At 43.6% G+C, this 18920-nt stretch overlaps 1 protein-coding gene and 1 non-coding gene across 2 annotated transcripts in view; one reads left to right on the top strand and one right to left on the bottom strand.

Annotated features, from left to right (window-relative positions):
* Window positions 1–18920, bottom strand: part of LOC124001426 (otoferlin-like) — a 35539-nt gene that overhangs the window by 6517 nt on the left and 10102 nt on the right. Inside the window, exons 9-31 of the mRNA XM_046308159.1 lie at window positions 17169–17355; window positions 16644–16867; window positions 15286–15394; window positions 14745–14931; window positions 14419–14539; window positions 14080–14180; window positions 13784–13874; window positions 13236–13352; window positions 12876–13028; window positions 12496–12685; window positions 12005–12129; window positions 11656–11790; window positions 10262–10423; window positions 9836–9955; window positions 9235–9396; window positions 8822–8984; window positions 8610–8680; window positions 8466–8498; window positions 8213–8341; window positions 8028–8103; window positions 6870–6988; window positions 6468–6605; window positions 6051–6188 (exon numbers count right to left, since the gene is read on the bottom strand). Coding sequence (XP_046164115.1) covers window positions 6051–6188; window positions 6468–6605; window positions 6870–6988; window positions 8028–8103; window positions 8213–8341; window positions 8466–8498; window positions 8610–8680; window positions 8822–8984; window positions 9235–9396; window positions 9836–9955; window positions 10262–10423; window positions 11656–11790; window positions 12005–12129; window positions 12496–12685; window positions 12876–13028; window positions 13236–13352; window positions 13784–13874; window positions 14080–14180; window positions 14419–14539; window positions 14745–14931; window positions 15286–15394; window positions 16644–16867; window positions 17169–17355 — 3051 coding nt within the window. The remainder of the gene's footprint in view (window positions 1–6050; window positions 6189–6467; window positions 6606–6869; window positions 6989–8027; window positions 8104–8212; window positions 8342–8465; window positions 8499–8609; window positions 8681–8821; window positions 8985–9234; window positions 9397–9835; window positions 9956–10261; window positions 10424–11655; window positions 11791–12004; window positions 12130–12495; window positions 12686–12875; window positions 13029–13235; window positions 13353–13783; window positions 13875–14079; window positions 14181–14418; window positions 14540–14744; window positions 14932–15285; window positions 15395–16643; window positions 16868–17168; window positions 17356–18920) is intronic.
* On the top strand, window positions 13445–13520 carry trnaa-ugc. Its single transcript has one exon. It is a non-coding gene; the product is annotated as a tRNA-Ala (tRNA).

Below are 18920 nucleotides of genomic sequence, written 5' to 3'. Positions count from 1 at the left end.
TTTCATTGCCATTTCTTTTGTCATTGATCTACCCAAAATACTCTAATGCCAAAGTGAAAGGAAGATTGTACACGTTTTTTTACAAATGAATACAAGTGTAATAAATCAAATATAGTCATTGCATAAGTACCCTTTGTTTAGCCAAGCCTAAATGAGTTCAGGAGTCAAATTTGGCTTAGCAAATCACAAGTTATATGTTATACTCACTCTGTGTGAAATAATAGAGGTTGACATGATTTTCGAATGACTACCTTTTCCTCCGTCTCCAATACAGTCGACATCTGTAAAGGTCTCTTTGACACGTGTTGAATTTCAATCACAGATCCAACTACAAAGACCAGGCAGCTTTTGGAAAGCCTCATAAAGAATGGCAGTGATTGGTAGATGGCTAACAATAACAAATCAGACGTTGAATATCTCTTTAAGCATGGTCAAGATAATAATTATGTTGTGGATGATGTATTAAACCACCCAGACACATCGAAGATGCAGTCGTCCTTCTGAACTGAGCTGCAGGACAGGAAGTAAACTGCTCAGGGATGTCGCCATGAGGCCATTGTTGATTTTAAAACAGCTACAGAGTTCAATGGCTGTGATCCAATCAGATGTTATTGGTCACATGCGCCGAATTACAACAGGTGTAGTCTTTACAGTTCGATGCTTACTTACAAGCCCATTCCCAGCACTAAAAAGTAAGACATTTTAAAAAAAAATGAAATAATTAAACAATAAAAACAATAACAAGGCTATAAACATGGTGTACTAGGATCGAGTGAACGTGCAGGGGTACGAGGTAGTTGAGGTAGTTGAGGTAGTACAGTATGTACATGTGGTTAGGGGTAAAAATGACTAGGCAACCAGAATAGATAATAAACACAGCAGCAGCATATGAAAGTGTGTGTGTGTGTGTGTGTGTGGCGTCAATATGCATGCGTGCGTGTTTTGTGTGTGCGCGCGCGACTGTAGTGTGCATGCGTGTGCGTTTGTGTGTGTGTTGGAGTGTGAGTGTGTGGGTAAAGTCTAGTGAGTGTGCAGAGAGTCAGTGCAAAATAATTCAGATGAAATAAATAAATAATCAAATGTGTCAATGTAAATAGTCCGGGAAGCCATTTGATGAACTGTTCAGCAGTCTTATGGCTTGGGGGTGGAAGCTGTTAAGGTGGTTAAGGTTTGGTCCCAGACGCTCCGATACTGCTTGCCGTGCGGTAGCAGAGAGAACCATCTAAGACTTGGGTGGCTGGAGTCTGACAATTTTTAGGGCCTTCCTCTTACACCGCTTGGTATAGAGGTCCTGGATGGCAGGGAGTTTGGCCCCAGTGATCTATTGGGCCGTACTCACTACCCTCTGTAGATGCCAAGCAGTTGCCATTATCAGGCGGTGATGCAGCCAGTCAAGATGCTCCCAATGGTGCTGCTGTATAACTTTTTAAGGATCTGAGGACCCATGCCAAATATTTTCAGCCTCCTGAGGGGGAAGAGGTATTGCCGTGTCCTATTCACAACTGTGTTGGTGTGTTTGGACCATGATAGGTCCTTGGTGATGTGGACACCGAGGAACTTGAAGCTGCTCCACTACAGCCCCGTCGGTGTGAATGGGGGCGTGTTCGGCCCTCCGTTTGCTGTATTCCACGATAAACATCTTTGTCTGGCACACGTTGCCAGGTCTCTGACCTCCTCTCTATAGGTTGTCTCATCGCTGTCCGTGATCAGGCCTACCACAGTCGTGTCGTCGGAAAACTTAATGATGGCGTTGGAGTCGTGCGCAGCCACGCAGTCGTGGGTGAACAAAGGGTACAGGAGGGGACTGAGCACGCACGCAGGAGGGGCCCCCGTGTTAAGGGTCAGCGTGGCAGATGTGTTGGTGCCTAACACCACCACCTGGAGGCGGCCCGTCGGGAAGCCCAGGGTCCAGTTGCAGAGGGATGTGTTCAGTCCCGGTGTCCTTAGCTAGTGATGTGCTTGGAGGGCACACTGGTGTTGAATGCTGTATAGAACAGCATTCTCACGGAGGTGTTTTCTTTTGTCCAGGTGAGAAAGGGCAGTGTGGAGTGTAATAGAGATTGCGTCATCTGTGGATCTGTTGCTCTGAGAACACGTCCTGGTAATCTGTCTGGCCCTGCGGCCTTGTGAATGTTAACCTGTTTAAAGGTCTTACTCACATTGGCTACGGAGAGCGTGATCATACAGTCATTCTGGTATGTCACGAACCGGCTCAAAGCCCGTAACAAAGGGAGACAACGTGGAGATAAGAAGTAGCAAAATATGTATTTATTAACTAAAGCAACTAAGTATAATATACAATGGTGTGTGTAATCAGTAATCAGTAGTGTAAGTGAGTGTTTTGCATGCATGAATGTGATAATGCAGGGTGATGAAAGGTGCCAAAGCAAACAAACAATAGGCCACCAAGAAACACAACACAATCTACAAAAGGTGTCTGCATGGAGAGAGTCTCCTCCATGAATGTGGAAGAGGTCTATTTATCCTGGGAGACACCTGGCCCAGGTGTTTCCCATATAGCTGACGACCCTCTCAACTCCGCCCACCAGCATCCTAATAAGGAAACAAGAACAAAGACAGAATACGGCAGACAGAGTGGGAGGGTCGTCACATTCCCCCCCATAAAACCGGGGACCAACAAGGACCCCGGAACAACATACCAGCCTCTCGCGTCCCAAATTGACACAGGCCTCTGCGTCCCAAATTGGCACAGGCCTCTGCGTCCCAAATTGGCACAGGCCTCTGCGTCCCAAATTGGCACAGGCCTCTGCGTCCCAAATTGGCACAGGCCTCTGCGTCCCAAATTGGCACAGGCCTCTGCGTCCCAAATTGACACAGGCCTCTGCGTCCCAAATTGACACAGGCCTCTGCGTCCCAAATTGACACAGGCCTCTGCGTCCCAAATTGACACAGGCCTCTGCGTCCCAAATTGACACAGGCCTCTGCGTCCCAAATTGACACAGGCCTCTGCGTCCCAAATTGACACAGGCCTCTGCGTCCCAAATTGACACAGGCCTCTGCGTCCCAAATTGACACAGGCCTCTGCGTCCCAAATTGACACAGGCCTCTGCGTCCCAAATTGACACAGGCCTCTGCGTCCCAAATTGGTGAGGGGTATGGTGAGGGGTTATGTGTTCACACCTCCACCTGCCCCAACCAACCTCCTCCTCAGACCTCAGCAACCTTTGCGCATAGGAAGCAATATTTAAGAGGAAAGAAGAACACAAGACCAGGAGGGAACAGACAGGAAAGATAGAACATGACAACCCGAAACAATGGTCAGTCATGTAAACATTCAGGAACATGGCACAAAAGACCAACAGCTACAAACTCCAACGAAAAGAAAATCAGGGTCCTTCTTAATTTTTACAACTCCCAACGATTCATAGTCACTTCCAACGATTCATAGTCACTTCCAACGATTCATAGTCACTTCCAACGATTCATAGTCACTTCCAACGAAACAGAATTTCACTAATTTCAATCATTTAAGCTTGTAGTGTTCAGCGATCTTCAACAGCTGTTCTTAAGTACATAATTCTAACAGGTCCTTTGATGGAAAGCGAATGAACTTGTATACATGAGACACCATAGTCATAAGTAAGTAATCTTGCTCAACCGGGAGCTGTCGGCCCCTCTGCTGAGCACATCAGACCACAACCAGAGAAATGACAATCACCCTGAGCACCACAGAAGAGAGATGAGATACGGAGCTTCCCCAAAACCTACAATAACTCAACCCTAGTCTTCGTGCAGATTTGCGGTGGGTATTTACGCACTGTAGCCCGCTGGCAAGGAAATAGAACTCCCCAGCATGCTGGCAAATTCCACCAAGCCACGGACGTGCCCCCGAGACAACTGCTCAGTCCACAGACACCACACAAAAATAACAAACATTTAACCATGCCCAACATGTCCAAAAGCCTATCAGGGGAAAAAGGCTATAGCTCCGGGTAGCAAGTTCCACTACCCTACACAAATCTCCTACTGAGGTACACAGCCGATTTACTCACCTCCTCAGACTGACTTCCCAACAGAAAGCAGAACAAGAGTTTCCAGGCTAGGCAAGGCCTGGAAAATTACCATTATACTCTCTCCAACGCAGCACACAAACCAAACAACAAAGGCAACGCCCATATGAAGGTTCCTCCGGAGACAGAAGAACTAAAAGATGGGAGGGATGATAAGCAATACTGGGCCGATCACACTCAAACACCATATTCAAACCAAACACGTACCTCCACGGTCTCCCAAACCAATAGTTCAAAGATCCTGGACGAGCCCCCACTTGTCACGAACCGGCTCAAAGCCCGTAACAAAGGGAGACAACGTGGAGATAAGGAGTAGCAAAATATGTATTTATTAACTAAAGCAACTAAGTATAATATACAATGGTGTGTGTAATCAGTAATCAGTAGTGTAAGTGAGTGTTTTGCATGAATGAATGTGATAATGCAGGGTGATGAAAGGTGCCAAAGCAAACAAACAATAGGCCACCAAGAAACACAACACAATCTACAAAAGGTGTCTGCATGGAGAGAGTCTCCTCCATGAATGTGGAAGAGGTCTATTTATCCTGGGAGACACCTGGCCCAGGTGTTTCCCATGTAGCTGACGACCCTCTCAACTCCGCCCACCGGCATCCTAATAAGGAAACAAGAACAAAGACAGAATACGGCAGACAGAGTGGGAGGGTCGTCACAGGTACAACTGGTACTCTCACGTATGGTTCAGTGTTGCTTGCCTCGAAGCAAGCGTAGAAGGCATTTAGCTCGTCTGGTAGGCTCGCGTCACTGGGCAGCTCTCAGCTAGGTTTCCCTTTGTCATCTGTGATAGTTTGCAAGCCCTGCCACATCTGACGAGCATCAGAGCCGGTGTAGTAGGATTCGATCTTAGTCCTATACTGACGCTTTGCCTGTTTGATGGTTCGTTGGAGGACCTAGCACGATTTCTTATAAGCATCGGCATTAGTGTCCTGCTCCTTGAAAGGGGCAGCTCTAGGCTTTAGCTCAGTGAGGATGCCTGTATTCCCAAAGCTTCTGGTTGGAATATGTATGTATGTGGGATCAACGTCGTTGATGCACTTATTAATGAAGCCTGCGACAGATGTGGTAAACTCCTCAATGCCATTGGAGGAATCCCGGAACATATTCCAGTCTGGGCTTGCGAAACAGTCCTGTAGCTTAGCGTCCGCTTCATCAGACCTCTTCTGTATTGATTACTTCATGTTAGAGTTTTTGCTTGTAAGCAGGAATCAGGAGGATAGAGTTATGGTCCGTTTGCCAAATGGACGGGGGAGAGCTTTGTATGTGTCTCTGTATGTGGAGTAAAGTTGATCTAGAGTTTATTTCCCTCCAATTGCACAGGTGACATACTGGTAGAAATTAGGTCAGTCAAATGGATTTTGGTTTTCCTGCATTAAAATCATCATAGAGGAAAATCTGCTTCAGTCTGCTTTGCACCAGAGACTGGAAGAGGAATTCACCTTTCAGCACAACACACAGTACAACACAAAGCCAAATCTACACTGTAGCTGCTTAGCAAGAAGACAATGAATGTTCCTGAGAGGCCGAGTTAGAGTTTTGATTTAAATCTGCTTGAAAATCTATGGCAAGAAAATGGCTTTCTAGCCATGATCCCCAACAGCTTGACAGAGCTTGAAGAATGTTGAGAAGAATAATGGGTGCTGACAATACGGGTGTGCAAAGCTCTTATGAGACTTACCCAAGATGACTCACAGCTGTGATCGCTGCCAAAGGTATTTGAAACATGCATTGACTAACATGTAGTGGGTGAATACCTATCAAGGTATATTAGTGTTTTATGTTTCATTAATCTTACATTAAAAAAAATATAATAATTCCACTTTTTGTTGTCGTGTAGATTGAGAAGAAAATGACAATTAAATCCATTTTCATCCCAAGGGGGTTGTAGACTTGATATAGGCACTGTACTCTCACCTGAGTGTAGTGTTGTGTAACTACCCTGATGACATAGAATCTGACATATAAGTACCGTTGTAGGTACACAATAGAGAGTAGTGTACATACCCTGATGATATAGACCCGGACTAGGACGTTGATTGGGTCATTAGTTGGAATGTTCTGGAACATGCCCATGTTGGAGTCAAAGCCCATCTCCCGCTGCATCTCATCTGACACCGGCACTTTGTACATGCACAGAGAACCCTGAAATATACACAGACATGCACAATTGTGGTGATATTTAACACAATAACGGACTCAATCCAGTTCCTTTCTAGCCTGGTCCCAGATAGATTTATGCTGTATAGACATCATTGTTGAACAAGAACTATAGGAGTTGGCTATACAGTATATGAGATATTATACATTCTATGTACAGCAAAAGAAGATCTGGGACTGGGCTAGTTCCAGCTCTCTTCCATCGCCAACAAAAAAATAAGTTACAAGGGAAGGGAACGCCCTCTGTGTGAAAGTTTTTTTTACTTTGAATTTGCCAATAATCCTGTCTTCATCCGCCATGTTCTGGTCGTCGTCGTCCCCGGCCTTCCCTCTGAACAGGTTGAAGGTGTGAAGCCAGTCTTCAAAGTTATCAAACTCATTCTCCAGCTCCTTGGGGTACACCTAATGAGGAAATACAAAAAGTACTCTATACATTAAAAACATAATAATAAAAAAATAATAAAAAATTTAACATATAAACAACAAATAAAGAGTATACAGTATTTGACCCAAAACTGCCCAGAGACTTCTTCAAATCATTGCCCAGACTTATTTAAGCTTAGAGACAGGTTCCAGTGGGTAAAACTGGGATAGAGTGTTTGAAATTACAATTCTGGTTGTAATAACATAATATCAACCAATTTTTCTCACTGAGTAACCACATACCTGTAGCTCATCAATGTTGTGCTTTTTCTTCTCTGGTATGTCTTCAGGCCCAGCCCTCTTCTTCTCCTTTTTTCCCTTGCCTCTCTTTCCTTTGACAAGAGAGTCATCAGGTTTGATCTCTGAGAATAGGTTAGGAGTGAGGGATGAGGAGGAGTGAGGGTGGGGGGATGGAGAGTTGGTGCACAGCAGGGCACTCAAGACATGAATTCAACAAGCAAGTTGGCGAAACCAATGTATTTTGGCCACTGTATACACAATATGAACAGTATATACAGTGAATGCCAGTGCAACAGTCAGAATAGCTAAGACAACATTTACCCAATAGGAATAGGTCATAAGCTTAGCTTAAGAGTATAAACTGTATCACTAAACTTCTTTCTCAAGGCCATCAGACTGTTAAACAGCCATCTTCAGCACATCAGAGGCTGCTGCCTATAGACATAGATTAGGAATCACTGGCCACTTTAAGGAAATGAAACACGAGCCACTTTAATAATGTCTCCGTATCTGGCACACAATCTCTGCATCATAGTGCATTTGAGATTCCAAAACATTTGTTCAAGTTAGTTTTCTATAAATATTTGATGTATCATGTTATGTAAAAGCTATACATAACACTATATCAGCACGAAATGTCGTTTTATTAGTCATATTATTCTTAGTCAACTTTCATGGCAGGCCTATGGTAATATATAGCAGGGGAGCAGGAGGAGGTCATTATATGAGTTATGAAGTGATGGAAATCATGGGTTCATGTCTGTGTAAATGTATGCAGTGATCAACTACAACAGAGATGTCAGGGGTCATATGAAGGGTTAGTAGTACGGGTTGTCATGATTTGAAGAGGACAGCATGTATTAGGCAGATGAAAGTGGGCATAGAACACAACCTGACAACATGATCATTCCCTTTTACCGCAACAATTATATTCTACCTTAAAGTCTCAATCAATATACAGAGATTCATGATTATGCTGGACCATCTACAAGGCATAGTATCTACTTGTCAATATCTACCAAATTAACAAACATCAACAACCTAAATGGACGATACATAATACGATGTATATTTGCATGAAATGTGTACAGATATGGTTTAGATCTAATAGATTTGCTGCTCTTGTGTTTTCCACATTCGTTTAGGTTTGTTTTTTGTTACCTCCGCCCACAGCAGCAATATCCTGGTCCTCTTTCTCCTCAGCATCCGCCATAGCTGCCTCCTGAGCCTTGAGAATCTACAGAGTAGGAGACACAAACCAATAATATCCAATACATATTGACAGGATCACTTTTTCAATTCAATCATGAGTGTTCAAATGGAGCCATTTTCCCGGATGGCCTCACCTCCATCAGAGTTTCGATCGAGGCAAAGTACTTGGACCACCAATCCAACATGCTTTCATCAAACTTCTCCTCCTCCACCTCATCTCCTCCCTTCTTCCTTTTCTTCTTCTTCCCTCCTTTCTCATCCTCCTAAAATGATCAATGCAAGGTTAGATGACAGGTTGCAATAGGCCTGTTGCTGTTTTCAAACTACTGTACTAACATTGCTCCTAACATTGAGAAACAGAGACATTCCCAGATCAACGTCATAAACACCGACCTCGATTTTAACCACAGCATCAGACCCCTGGGGGGAAAAAAACACACAACATATATCAATCATATTACAACTCAGTTAGGATGTTTTATTTGAGTTTATTACTAAAGCTAACATTCATTTAATGGTGTGAGATCTTACAGAGTCCAGCTTGACCATGGTCTCCAACTTCTTGACGGTGGGCTCTGGCTCATAGTTGACAATGATCTCCTCTGTGAGAGGACAAAGACTGCATTAGTATGTACAAATGAAAGTGTAAGGGCACAGCGAGGTATGGGTTTGTTTGTGCGCGTGTGTGTTCATTTGTGTGTGCATGTGCGTGCGTGTGTGTGCGTGCAGGTATGTGTGTGTACCTTGAGTGTTCAAGTTGTTGGCGTGCTTGTCTGCTGCCCGGTAAATGAACTTGCGTAGGGTGGTGACAGCATGGTTCCCCACCAGGGTGTAACGACCGAAAGCTCTGCAGTCCACCACCCGGATGTTCAGGGGAGGGTGGAGCAGCTCGTTCTCAGGCAAATCCTGGAGAACACAAGTTCACAATGAATAAATGGGCTAAATTTAGCACCTTTACGGTGTCATTTCCTGTTTGTAAAATGGTTGTCCGGTTAAGAAGACGTCATATAACCAGATTACAACCAATTGTTACAATAAGGTAAAGATTTCGTTTTCAATCACGCCCGTCACGGTGTCATGGGAAAGTCGTTATATCTGGGTTGTTATAAGGTGAGATAACCAGGTGAACGATGGAATGACTTTAAAGAGAACTTACCACCTCAAACATCTTAACCAGGGTGCCGAAGTTGGGATTTTTCTTGTAGTTCTGGATGAGGGAAGACTGGACTCCTTTACCGGCACATTCTATGTCCACACGAGGCCTGTCCACCGCGACTAGGTTGACCCTCTTCAGGTCCCTCAGGCCCCAGAACAGCACCTACATTTCAGTAACACTTTATTTAAAGGGTGCCTACATAAGGACTTCATAACACATTTATAACCCACACATACTACATTCATAAGCCGTACATAAGGATTTCATACGTTACATCAACATTTACAGTGCAATATAGCAGTGCAATAATAGCCACTTTTACAGTGCAATAATAGACACATTTACAGTGCAATAATAGCCACATTTACAGTGCAATATAGCAGTGCAATAATAGCCACATTTACAGTGCAATAATAGCCACATTTACAGTGCAATATAGCAGTGCAATAATAGCCACATTTACAGTACAATATAGCAGTGCATTAATAGCCACATTTACAGTGCAATAATAGCCACATTTACAGTGCAATATAGCCACATTTACAGTGCAATAATAGCCACACTTCCTGTATTTCAAGGCCAAGAGGAGTTGAATTCCCACCTCGATCCTGTACTTGCTGAGGACTGGTCTGATGCCCAGAGGGACAGGTAGGATGGGACCACGGTCCATGTCTGTGGGACCGTCGATGGGCGGCAGGTCAGCTTTACCATGAGGACCAATCTGAAGCATGAACATATATAATATAATAATAATAATAATAATAATATAATATAATATATGCCATTTAGAAGTGGCTTTTATCCAAAGCGACCTACAGACATGCGTGCATACATTTTAATTCTGGGTGGCCCCGGGAATTGAACCCACAATCCTGGCATTACAAGTGCCATACTCTACCAACTGAGCCATACAGGAGACTGCAGACATCAACATTACTGGTTAATTTGGGTGTAATCAAAGCATTTATAATTACATGTCTGGCAGACATTTCGTTTTGTTTGAAAGTTGATCTATTGCCAGGCTCACCTGCAGCAGTTCGAAGGCCGCCAGCATTTCTCCAGCGGCGCAGTTCCCCCTATAGATCTGGTAGTACTCTAGTTGGGGAGGGAAACGTGGAGGTCCGTAGTGTTCATCCGCCATCTTGGTTATAGGCTTGGCGAAGGTCCTGCCCATGAACTCTGCTTTGCCCTGGAGTCACATCATAACAGGGAGACATGGGATACAATCCAAATATAACCCTGACCCTTCTGTGGTAAATCAAGGTCCACACTACATCCACAAATATTATGGTTTCAATATTTGAAAGAATGGTCTCTTTGGTATACTGTACAATCTGGAATCCAAGGAAATTGGCCGGTGTTTACATTTCAAGCATTTTAAGAGTAAAATGTGACATTTAAAAAACAATACCATAAGAAATACAACAAAGGGGTTTTCATGGCACGTCATTCATCAATATGTTAAGTACGGCATCAGCTTTACCTAACACAGAAGCTTGGCTTGACAATGCACATGCTTCAAAGCTCAAGAAAACACAACAGGACAATGAAGAACAACTAGCCTGGTTCCAGATCTGTTTGTAATGCTTTGACAACTCGACCATAGGAGTTATCTATACGCACAAACAGATCTGGGACCAGGCTAGAAAACAATGGCAAGACACCCAAACATAACCACTGTACCACATGAGCAACAAGCTTTCATTGAAGGAATGCAAGAGGGATACGGCTGATGTCCAGTGAATTTGTCGTTTCAGCTAATTCTTGTACCTCTTGCATGCCTTGGGCCAAGGCTCTCCAACACTGTTCCTGGAGAGCTACAGTCCTGTAGGTTTTTGCTCCAACCTTAATCTAGCACACCTGATTGTAATAATTAGCTGGTTGATAAACAGAATCCATGTGGCTGAATCAGGCTGGTTAGAACTGGGACTGGAGTAAAGAAACTTCAGGAGGGTAGCTCTCCAGGAACAGGGCTGGAGAGCCCTGCCTTGGAGCATAACGCTACTTCAAGCTGTCAATCAGGATTCAGTTCACACTCTACTTATCCCGAGTAAAGGTCATCCAAAACAATGGTGTTTATGTTCAGGAATGAATTATATGATCATCAGTTGAGTCAACATATACATTCTTTCAAAAATAATTCATAACAATTCTGTCCAATCTGATACATACAGTATATAATGGGCCACGTTCTTTTACAATGACGCTAACAAAGTACATGCTACAGTATCTCTTTCAAACGCAGAGCCTAATTCATTTTTGTATGACATTTATGTTACTTAGACGACTTGAGCAGCAAGGAAAGAGTGGTCTGGAAATCTAAACGACTGTATGCCTTGTCAGATGATCAATTGACATTCAGATAGAATCTGTTATGATAGATCTGTTCTGACATGAGTTCTAACCAGGCATCATGCTTACCACCGTGTCCTGGTCATAGATTTCTATGACGATGATAGGCGGGTCATCCCTCAGTTCTCCGACTTCTCCGAACAGTTCTACGTTGTCATACACCATCAGCTGGTCCCAGGTGGGGCACAGTGTCTCATTCAGCACCTGGGCAGAGAGTGACATTCATTCATTGATTCATTAAATTCACTCACCATCTTGTTACTCTCATTCACCATTCTGCACCGTGTAATTCTTATACGGACTCTTTCATTACTGGACCAAACTTCACCACGGTTCAAAGACGATAGTTATATTTGTGGATTCACTCTATTTTTTGTAATGAACGAACGAACAAACAATCAAATCTAGGTTGTCCTACCTCTGTGACCTGGCTGTGTGTGGAGAAGAAGACCCTGGCGAAGGGGTCTGAGAGGCCGCTGCTGTCTGCTGCAAACAGGCTGCGAGCCTGGTACATATGGACCCTCAGCTGGAAGATCTGCTTCACTGTGGAGGGGGAAGATTCACAAGCATTGATCAATGAGATACTCTAGTTTCCCTTATTCATAGTGACACAATATGTGCACAAAATTTGAATTTTAAGAAAATGCATTTAGATTCAGAGTCAAAGTTCCCTGACGGTCTGAGGGCAGCCTGGTGGTCCCTAAGACATAAGACCACTAGGGGTAAGACCAAGGGATTTGTCTACTCAAATCATTCTATTTCTATGGAGATGTGTACACGTGCACGGGACGTTATCATCTCCCTTACTCATAATAGACCACAGATAATGTTAGCACGTTATCCATAAATCCCTTATGCGTGGTGATATATACGCGGCTCATCGGACACCATTGATTCGATCTCCCTTACTCGTGTATGTGAGGCTGATGGGGGGAGCAGACTGCGAGCCAGGTCCTTTCAGCATCTTGTTCTCTTCGAAGCCGTTGGGCAGCCCAGACAGGAAGTCCTTCCTCTGACGGTTCAGACCCAGCCACAGGTAGATCTCTGTCTTAGCCTGCACTGTCCAGCCAGCTGCCCCAAAGCCCTTCTTACCAGGTAGCTGGGGTGATAAGGCAAATACACGAATGGAAAATCAGATGGACACACCAGTAGTGATTCAGATCTAGCGTAAAAGGGGGACGGCTGTAAATAATACAATCTTTTGGAGTTCAAGCCAAATAAATAAGCGCACATTGGAAGAGGAAGCATGCATAGGTTTGGTTATGGATGTAGAGTAACTATGCACAGACCTTGAAGAAGATGGTTTTGACTTTGCCACAGTCCTTCCCGGTCTCCTCGTCCACCCCGGAGTACAGGATGTCTTTGGAGGGGACACGGGCGTAGGCAATACGCTTGTTGTTACTCATCATCCAGATGTAGACGTCCGGGATGCTGTGCTGCGGCTGCCATTACACATAGAGGAATCAAACAACCAATCAATCAAATAAATATTTCTCGGGAAAGCGTGTAGCTCAAACATATATATATATATATATACGTATACGATAGAAGGAAAGAAAGATGAACAAAGACTTCTGGAATGGTATCGATAGTTTTAGACGCATTAACAAATGATGTACGTATGGTATATGTACCCCTTGCTGACTTACCTCATCAGCTAGAAACCTGAGCTTCTGGAGGAAGTTCTGAACCAGCTTGATCTTATCTCTCACTGTGTTCTTCTTCACCTGCGTCCTGATGGTCTTAGCCTGCTGACCTATGCTCTCCTACAAGCACACACAATGAGACGATCATCATTTTTAGCACACAAACACAATATGAATCAATATGATAGAATAGTAGATATAATGGTAATGGTGGCCCCATGTGGCTCAGTTGGTAGAGCGTGGCTCTTGCAAAGCCAGGGTTGTGGGTTTGATTCCCACGGGGGACCAGTAAGAACAAATATGAAAACATACGTACGTACTCGCTACTGTAAGTCACTCGGGATAAGAGCGTCAGTAAAATGTAGTAGGAGGGCCATACGAAATCTTACAATGCATTATAACCACATCATAATGTGTTATACCTGTAGGCTTTGAGTAAAGTGTTACCCACAAAGATAATATACCGTATATAATTCTATATGTAATTCGGTGGTGTTACCAACATAATAAATACAAATATCACAATTATCTTTGGCTCATGTGTGCCGTACCAGTTCCCTCATGCAGGACTTGAGTCTCTCCTTGTCCAGCTTGGTCCTCCCAGTCTGATTCTGGTCTTTGTTAGCCAGAGTCAGAAATTGACTGAAGAAATAATTAAATGTTAGCCAATACTGCATCCCAAATGGCACCATATTCCCTAAATAGTGCACCAATTTTGACCAGAGACCTATGGACTCTGGTCAAAGTAGTGCACTACATAGGGAATAGGGTGCCATAATTGTGTAAGTAAGTGGAGAGCAAATATGGCTTGGCTAGGCTCAGTAGTGTGGAAAGGGTAAGTAGACACCTGCATCCGTTGCCGAGATCCTCCAGGACCCCTCTCAGTCTGCGTTCCGGATAGGCCTTCTCTGTCTTAATGACCTCCTGAACATCGTTCAGACCCTCCTCCTGTTGACACAGTGTTATAGACATGTTAGAACATTAGGATGCTTTAATAATGTTGTTGAAAGTGAAAATAACAGGGCTGGGAATTGCCAGGGACCTCACGGTACAATATTATCACGAGGTTTGGGTGCTGATACGATATGTAACTGTATCGACCCCCCCCCCCAACACTAGAAAATAATGCTGTAATGATGTTGTTTTTACACATTTTGATGGGTATTAAGGTAGTTGACTGACTCACCAGTTTATCTGCGATGTTGTCCATGATGTTGGCATTGTACAGTCTTCTTCTCTGGTCCTGCCACCAGCTCTTGATATAAATACACGGCTTCCTCTCAAAGTAAGGCAGGTGGAAATAGTTTCTGAAAGTTTGAGATGCATAAAGAGAGACACTGAAACCTGCACTAGTGAGATCGACGATCTGGTTGCAGTGAACAACAATCCCAGCGGGAAAACTGGCTGAAATGATTGATATAAGAACTAGTCCACAAGCAGAACTAACGTCATTTCAACCAGCTTTCCCCGCTGTCCTGTAATACTCTGCTTCTGTGTGTGTTGGGATCTGACCTGTCGGTGATGATCGGTTTCATGGGCGGGGTGGAGGACACGGAGACCAGGTCATTATCATCTCCCTCCTCTTCATCACTGGAGCCTTGGATCAGCTCTGACTCCTCTTCATCTCCGTCTCCCCCACTCCTCTTCCCGCTACCCGACTTGGGTTTGGTCACGCCGTCAATTTCGCTCCCATAGTTACCTAGTTAAAAGACGCAAGTTTAAAATATGATTATGACCATGACAACATACAGATCATCAAGGATTGGTTACCCAGACCCAGATTAAGCCTAGTCCTTGATTTAACAAAATTATTAATGGAGAATCCCAGACACCGATTAAACCTAGTCCTAGACTAACACAGGACTAGGCTTAATCTGTATCCAAGAAACCTGACCTACATGTGCTACCTGCTGCCTTAGTATTATGGTGTAACGTGAAGTCAGTTTTATTGATATAATAGGGCTGAATTCTAACCTGAGTTCTATGTGGGTTAATTTTGCATAGATCATGCACTGATGTCAAGGGGAGATGAGTGAGTATTGAAGCTACCAACCTATCGTAACCTCGAAGCTGATTGGTTTGTCCCCGATCTTCCTGTCAATCATGGTGGCCTCCAGGAACACCCCGAAGAGGAAGAACTCCTCTACTTTCCCTGTGGCGCTCTAGATGAAGAGACACAAAGATGAACTTGTACATACATTATACCAGGAATAATTCTCCCACCTTCCCAGTGGAATTCTGGATGGATAGGAAGTAGAGACATAAATAATTCATTTGGAAAACATTATCAGGAAGAACACCTCCCCTTTCACAGTGGTGTTCTGGATGGATGGAGAGACAACGATTAAAAGGATACTTTGGGATTTTGGCAATGATGCCCTTCATCTACTTCCCCAGATGAACTCATGGATACCATTTTTATGGGTTTAGCGGAAGTTTCGCAAGCCAATGCTTACTAGCGTTAGCGCAATGACTGTTAGTCTATGGGTATCTAGTAGCATGCTAGCATTGTCAGTCTGTCATTGTGGTAACGCTAGTTAGCATTGGCTCGCGACATTGCCTAGCTTCCTTCATACTGGACACAGAGCGATAAAAATTGTATCCACGAGTACATCTGACTCGGTGCAAGTAGATTGCCAAAATCCCGAAGTATCCCTTTAATATGGACACCTTCATATGTGATAATTAAGCAATAATGCATGAGGGGGTGTAGTAAATGGCCAATTTACCATGTTCTTGATCACCACAAACCTCAGAGGTGCCTTATTGCTATTATAAACTGGTTACCAACGTAATTAGAGCAGTAAAAACAAATATTTTGTCATACCCGCGGTTTACAGTCTGATATACCACGCCTTTCAGCCAATCAGCATTAACGGGAGATGTATGCCTTGATAATGCTGTGATGTGTACTATATGGTGTCTGATATATGAAAATATAGTGTATAAAAGAGTATGGTGAGTATTTTAATGATGAGTATGAAAACACAGAGCATGCAGAGCTCTAGTTCAGGACTCTGGCAAAGACCAGAGATGCTTACATAGACTCTCTCTCGCTCGACCGGCTCTATTGTGTGACTTACATTGTCTGAACACATACAAATACCTCTATTAATGGAAACAGTCAGTTAATAATGTAGCATCAGTGATCGGCCAAATAAAGATGATCAATAATTTAGTCTGATTGCACTGTGATGACCTGTTTGTTGTGAGCTGTGAGTCCCAGGAGGGTTTATCTGCTTGAGCAGTCACCCGTGAGAGGGAGGGAGAGAGAGAGACACACACAGAGAGACACAAAGAGAGAGAGACACAGAGAGAGAGAGAAAGAGGTAGAGACAGTGTGTGTGTGTGTATGTGTGTACGAGCAAGCGTGTGTGAATATTTACATACATGCATGTGTGTGAGACCCACCTCTGAGATGTTAGGCACCCCCTCCACCTGCACCTCGGTGGAGCTCATGATATCCGGGGAGGAGGTGTCCAGGATCTCCACACCCAGGCTGACCAGCAGGCGGGCTCTGAAGGACACCCCCTCCCCCAGACCCTCGTTCAGGTCCTGGTGCTCGTCCATGATGGTGTAGCTACGAGTGGAGCCATACATGTTCACCCAAGCCGGACCCAGGGTGGGAAGGAAGCCTGGCAGAGTATGGGTGTAAAGAGCATGGAAATTTGGCAAGTGCTTTTGGAGATTGGAGAGGTAACACAGTCCACTCCAGACCACACACTGGCAAACCGCAAACACCTCTCTTGTCGGTTACAATTTGTCAGACTATTTCATGAGGTAACACTTCCACAATTTGCTCCAGCTGAGACTTGGCACCTATTTCACTTTCCTTTACTCCATACAAACACCAAATATAACAAATGAAAGACACAAGAAAGAAACACGACGCACAGTATCTTCTGAATGAAGGGAAACATTTCTACACTGAAGAACCTTTGTCTCCATCATTGGCGATCTTTCTCAGGTCAATGAAGTGTGTTCCGAGGGCCACGTCGTTCACTTTGTCCGAGTCTCGGATCTGGACCTTCATGCGTTTGCAGAGCGGTGGAAACATCTCAGTGAAGACGATCTGCTCGTTCCAGATTGGCTCGTAGCTGCTCTTCTGGATAGACGTTTTCCCCTGGGATCACAAAGCTGTCCACTTAAACAATACAATAATACAAGTTGTGCCCATTGCATATAACATAACATAGCATATGATGAGAGAAAGTTTGTGAACCATTGAGGATTTTCTGTATTTCTGCATAAATATGACCTAAAATGTGATTAGATCTTCATCGAAGTCCTAATAATAGATCAAGTGAACATGATTAAACAAATAACAAAAACAATTGTACTTTTTCCATTTATTTATTGTGCAAGTTGGTCCAACATTCGATTTCTTTGTCGGAAAAAGTATGTGAACCTCTAGATCAGGTATTCCCAAACTGGGGTACGGGGGGTACGGGCAGTGCCGTCGGGGGCACGCAAAATAAAAATGTGATTCACATTTTTAAAAATCTATATATAATTTAAAAAAATAATCACATTTTCAAACAGTCCATTTAGTTTTTTTCTCGACTGAGTAGCCTTGCTTCACTGCCAAAAATAAAATTAAACCATCTAGTGTTCAGCAAAATAACAACATAATGTTAAATACAGGTAGCCTAGTCAAATAATTAACATCCAATCACATTAACCGTTACTCTCTCACGGGAATCCTTCACTCTTGTGCAAATATTTACAAACGAAACATGACAATTTCAAAAATAAGCCACAGGAGTTTTTTTGAGCGAGAATAAGCGCCTTTTGAGTAGTAAGACATGTATAAAAGCAACAGATACCATTAATAAGAAGGGGCTAGAAGCGTCTTATATGGTGACCTACTGAGTGACTAGGACAGGCAAGCCCCATACTATTGTGGAGGACATAATTCTTCCTGCTGCCGTGGATATGGTTGAGACAATGTTGTGGGGAAAGGCCGAAAAAACTATACAGATAATATCTTCATCAAACAACACTGTTTCACGATGCATCAGTGACATGGCAGGAGATGTTTTGAAACAATTACAGCTTCGCATACAAGCCAGTGAATTATATGCATTACAGCTGAATGAGTCAACAGACAGGGCAGGCCTGGCACAGCTCCTGGTATATGTCCGTTACGTTTATGGGGAGTCAATTAATAAGGAAGACATCCTCTTCTGCAAACCACTGGAAACCAGGACAACATGAGAGGATATTTTAAGTACTCGACAGCTTTGTGACATCAAATGGACTTTGGTGGTCAAGGTGTGTTGGTATCTGTACTGATGGCACAAAAGCCAACGCAGGGAGACATAGTGGAGTGGTAACGTGCGTTGCTCCCAACGCTACTTGGTTACACTGCAGCATCCACAGAGAGGCTCTTGCTGCCAAGGGAATGCCTGACAGCTTGAAAGACATTTTGGACACTACAGTGAAAATGGTTAACTTTGTTAAAGCAAGGCCCCTGAACTCTCGTGTATTTTCTGCATTATGCAATGATATGCTACATAGCTAGCTACATAGCCGTCTGTGTATCAAAGATAATTGTGTAGTCTAGAGTGATTTTCTAGGTTAGCTATGCCAGCTATTGTCGTTATTTTAACGCAACGTAATGTAATCAACACTGCTAGCTAGCCAGTTAGCCCCTTAATAGCAGCACTGTAGAAACTATTACACTCA

This window comes from Oncorhynchus gorbuscha, linkage group LG17 (genome assembly GCF_021184085.1).
Source record: "Oncorhynchus gorbuscha isolate QuinsamMale2020 ecotype Even-year linkage group LG17, OgorEven_v1.0, whole genome shotgun sequence".
Classification (NCBI taxonomy): domain Eukaryota; kingdom Metazoa; phylum Chordata; class Actinopteri; order Salmoniformes; family Salmonidae; genus Oncorhynchus; species Oncorhynchus gorbuscha.
The sequence above is the reverse complement of the archived record's forward strand: the minus strand, read 5'-3'. Positions and strand labels throughout refer to the sequence as shown.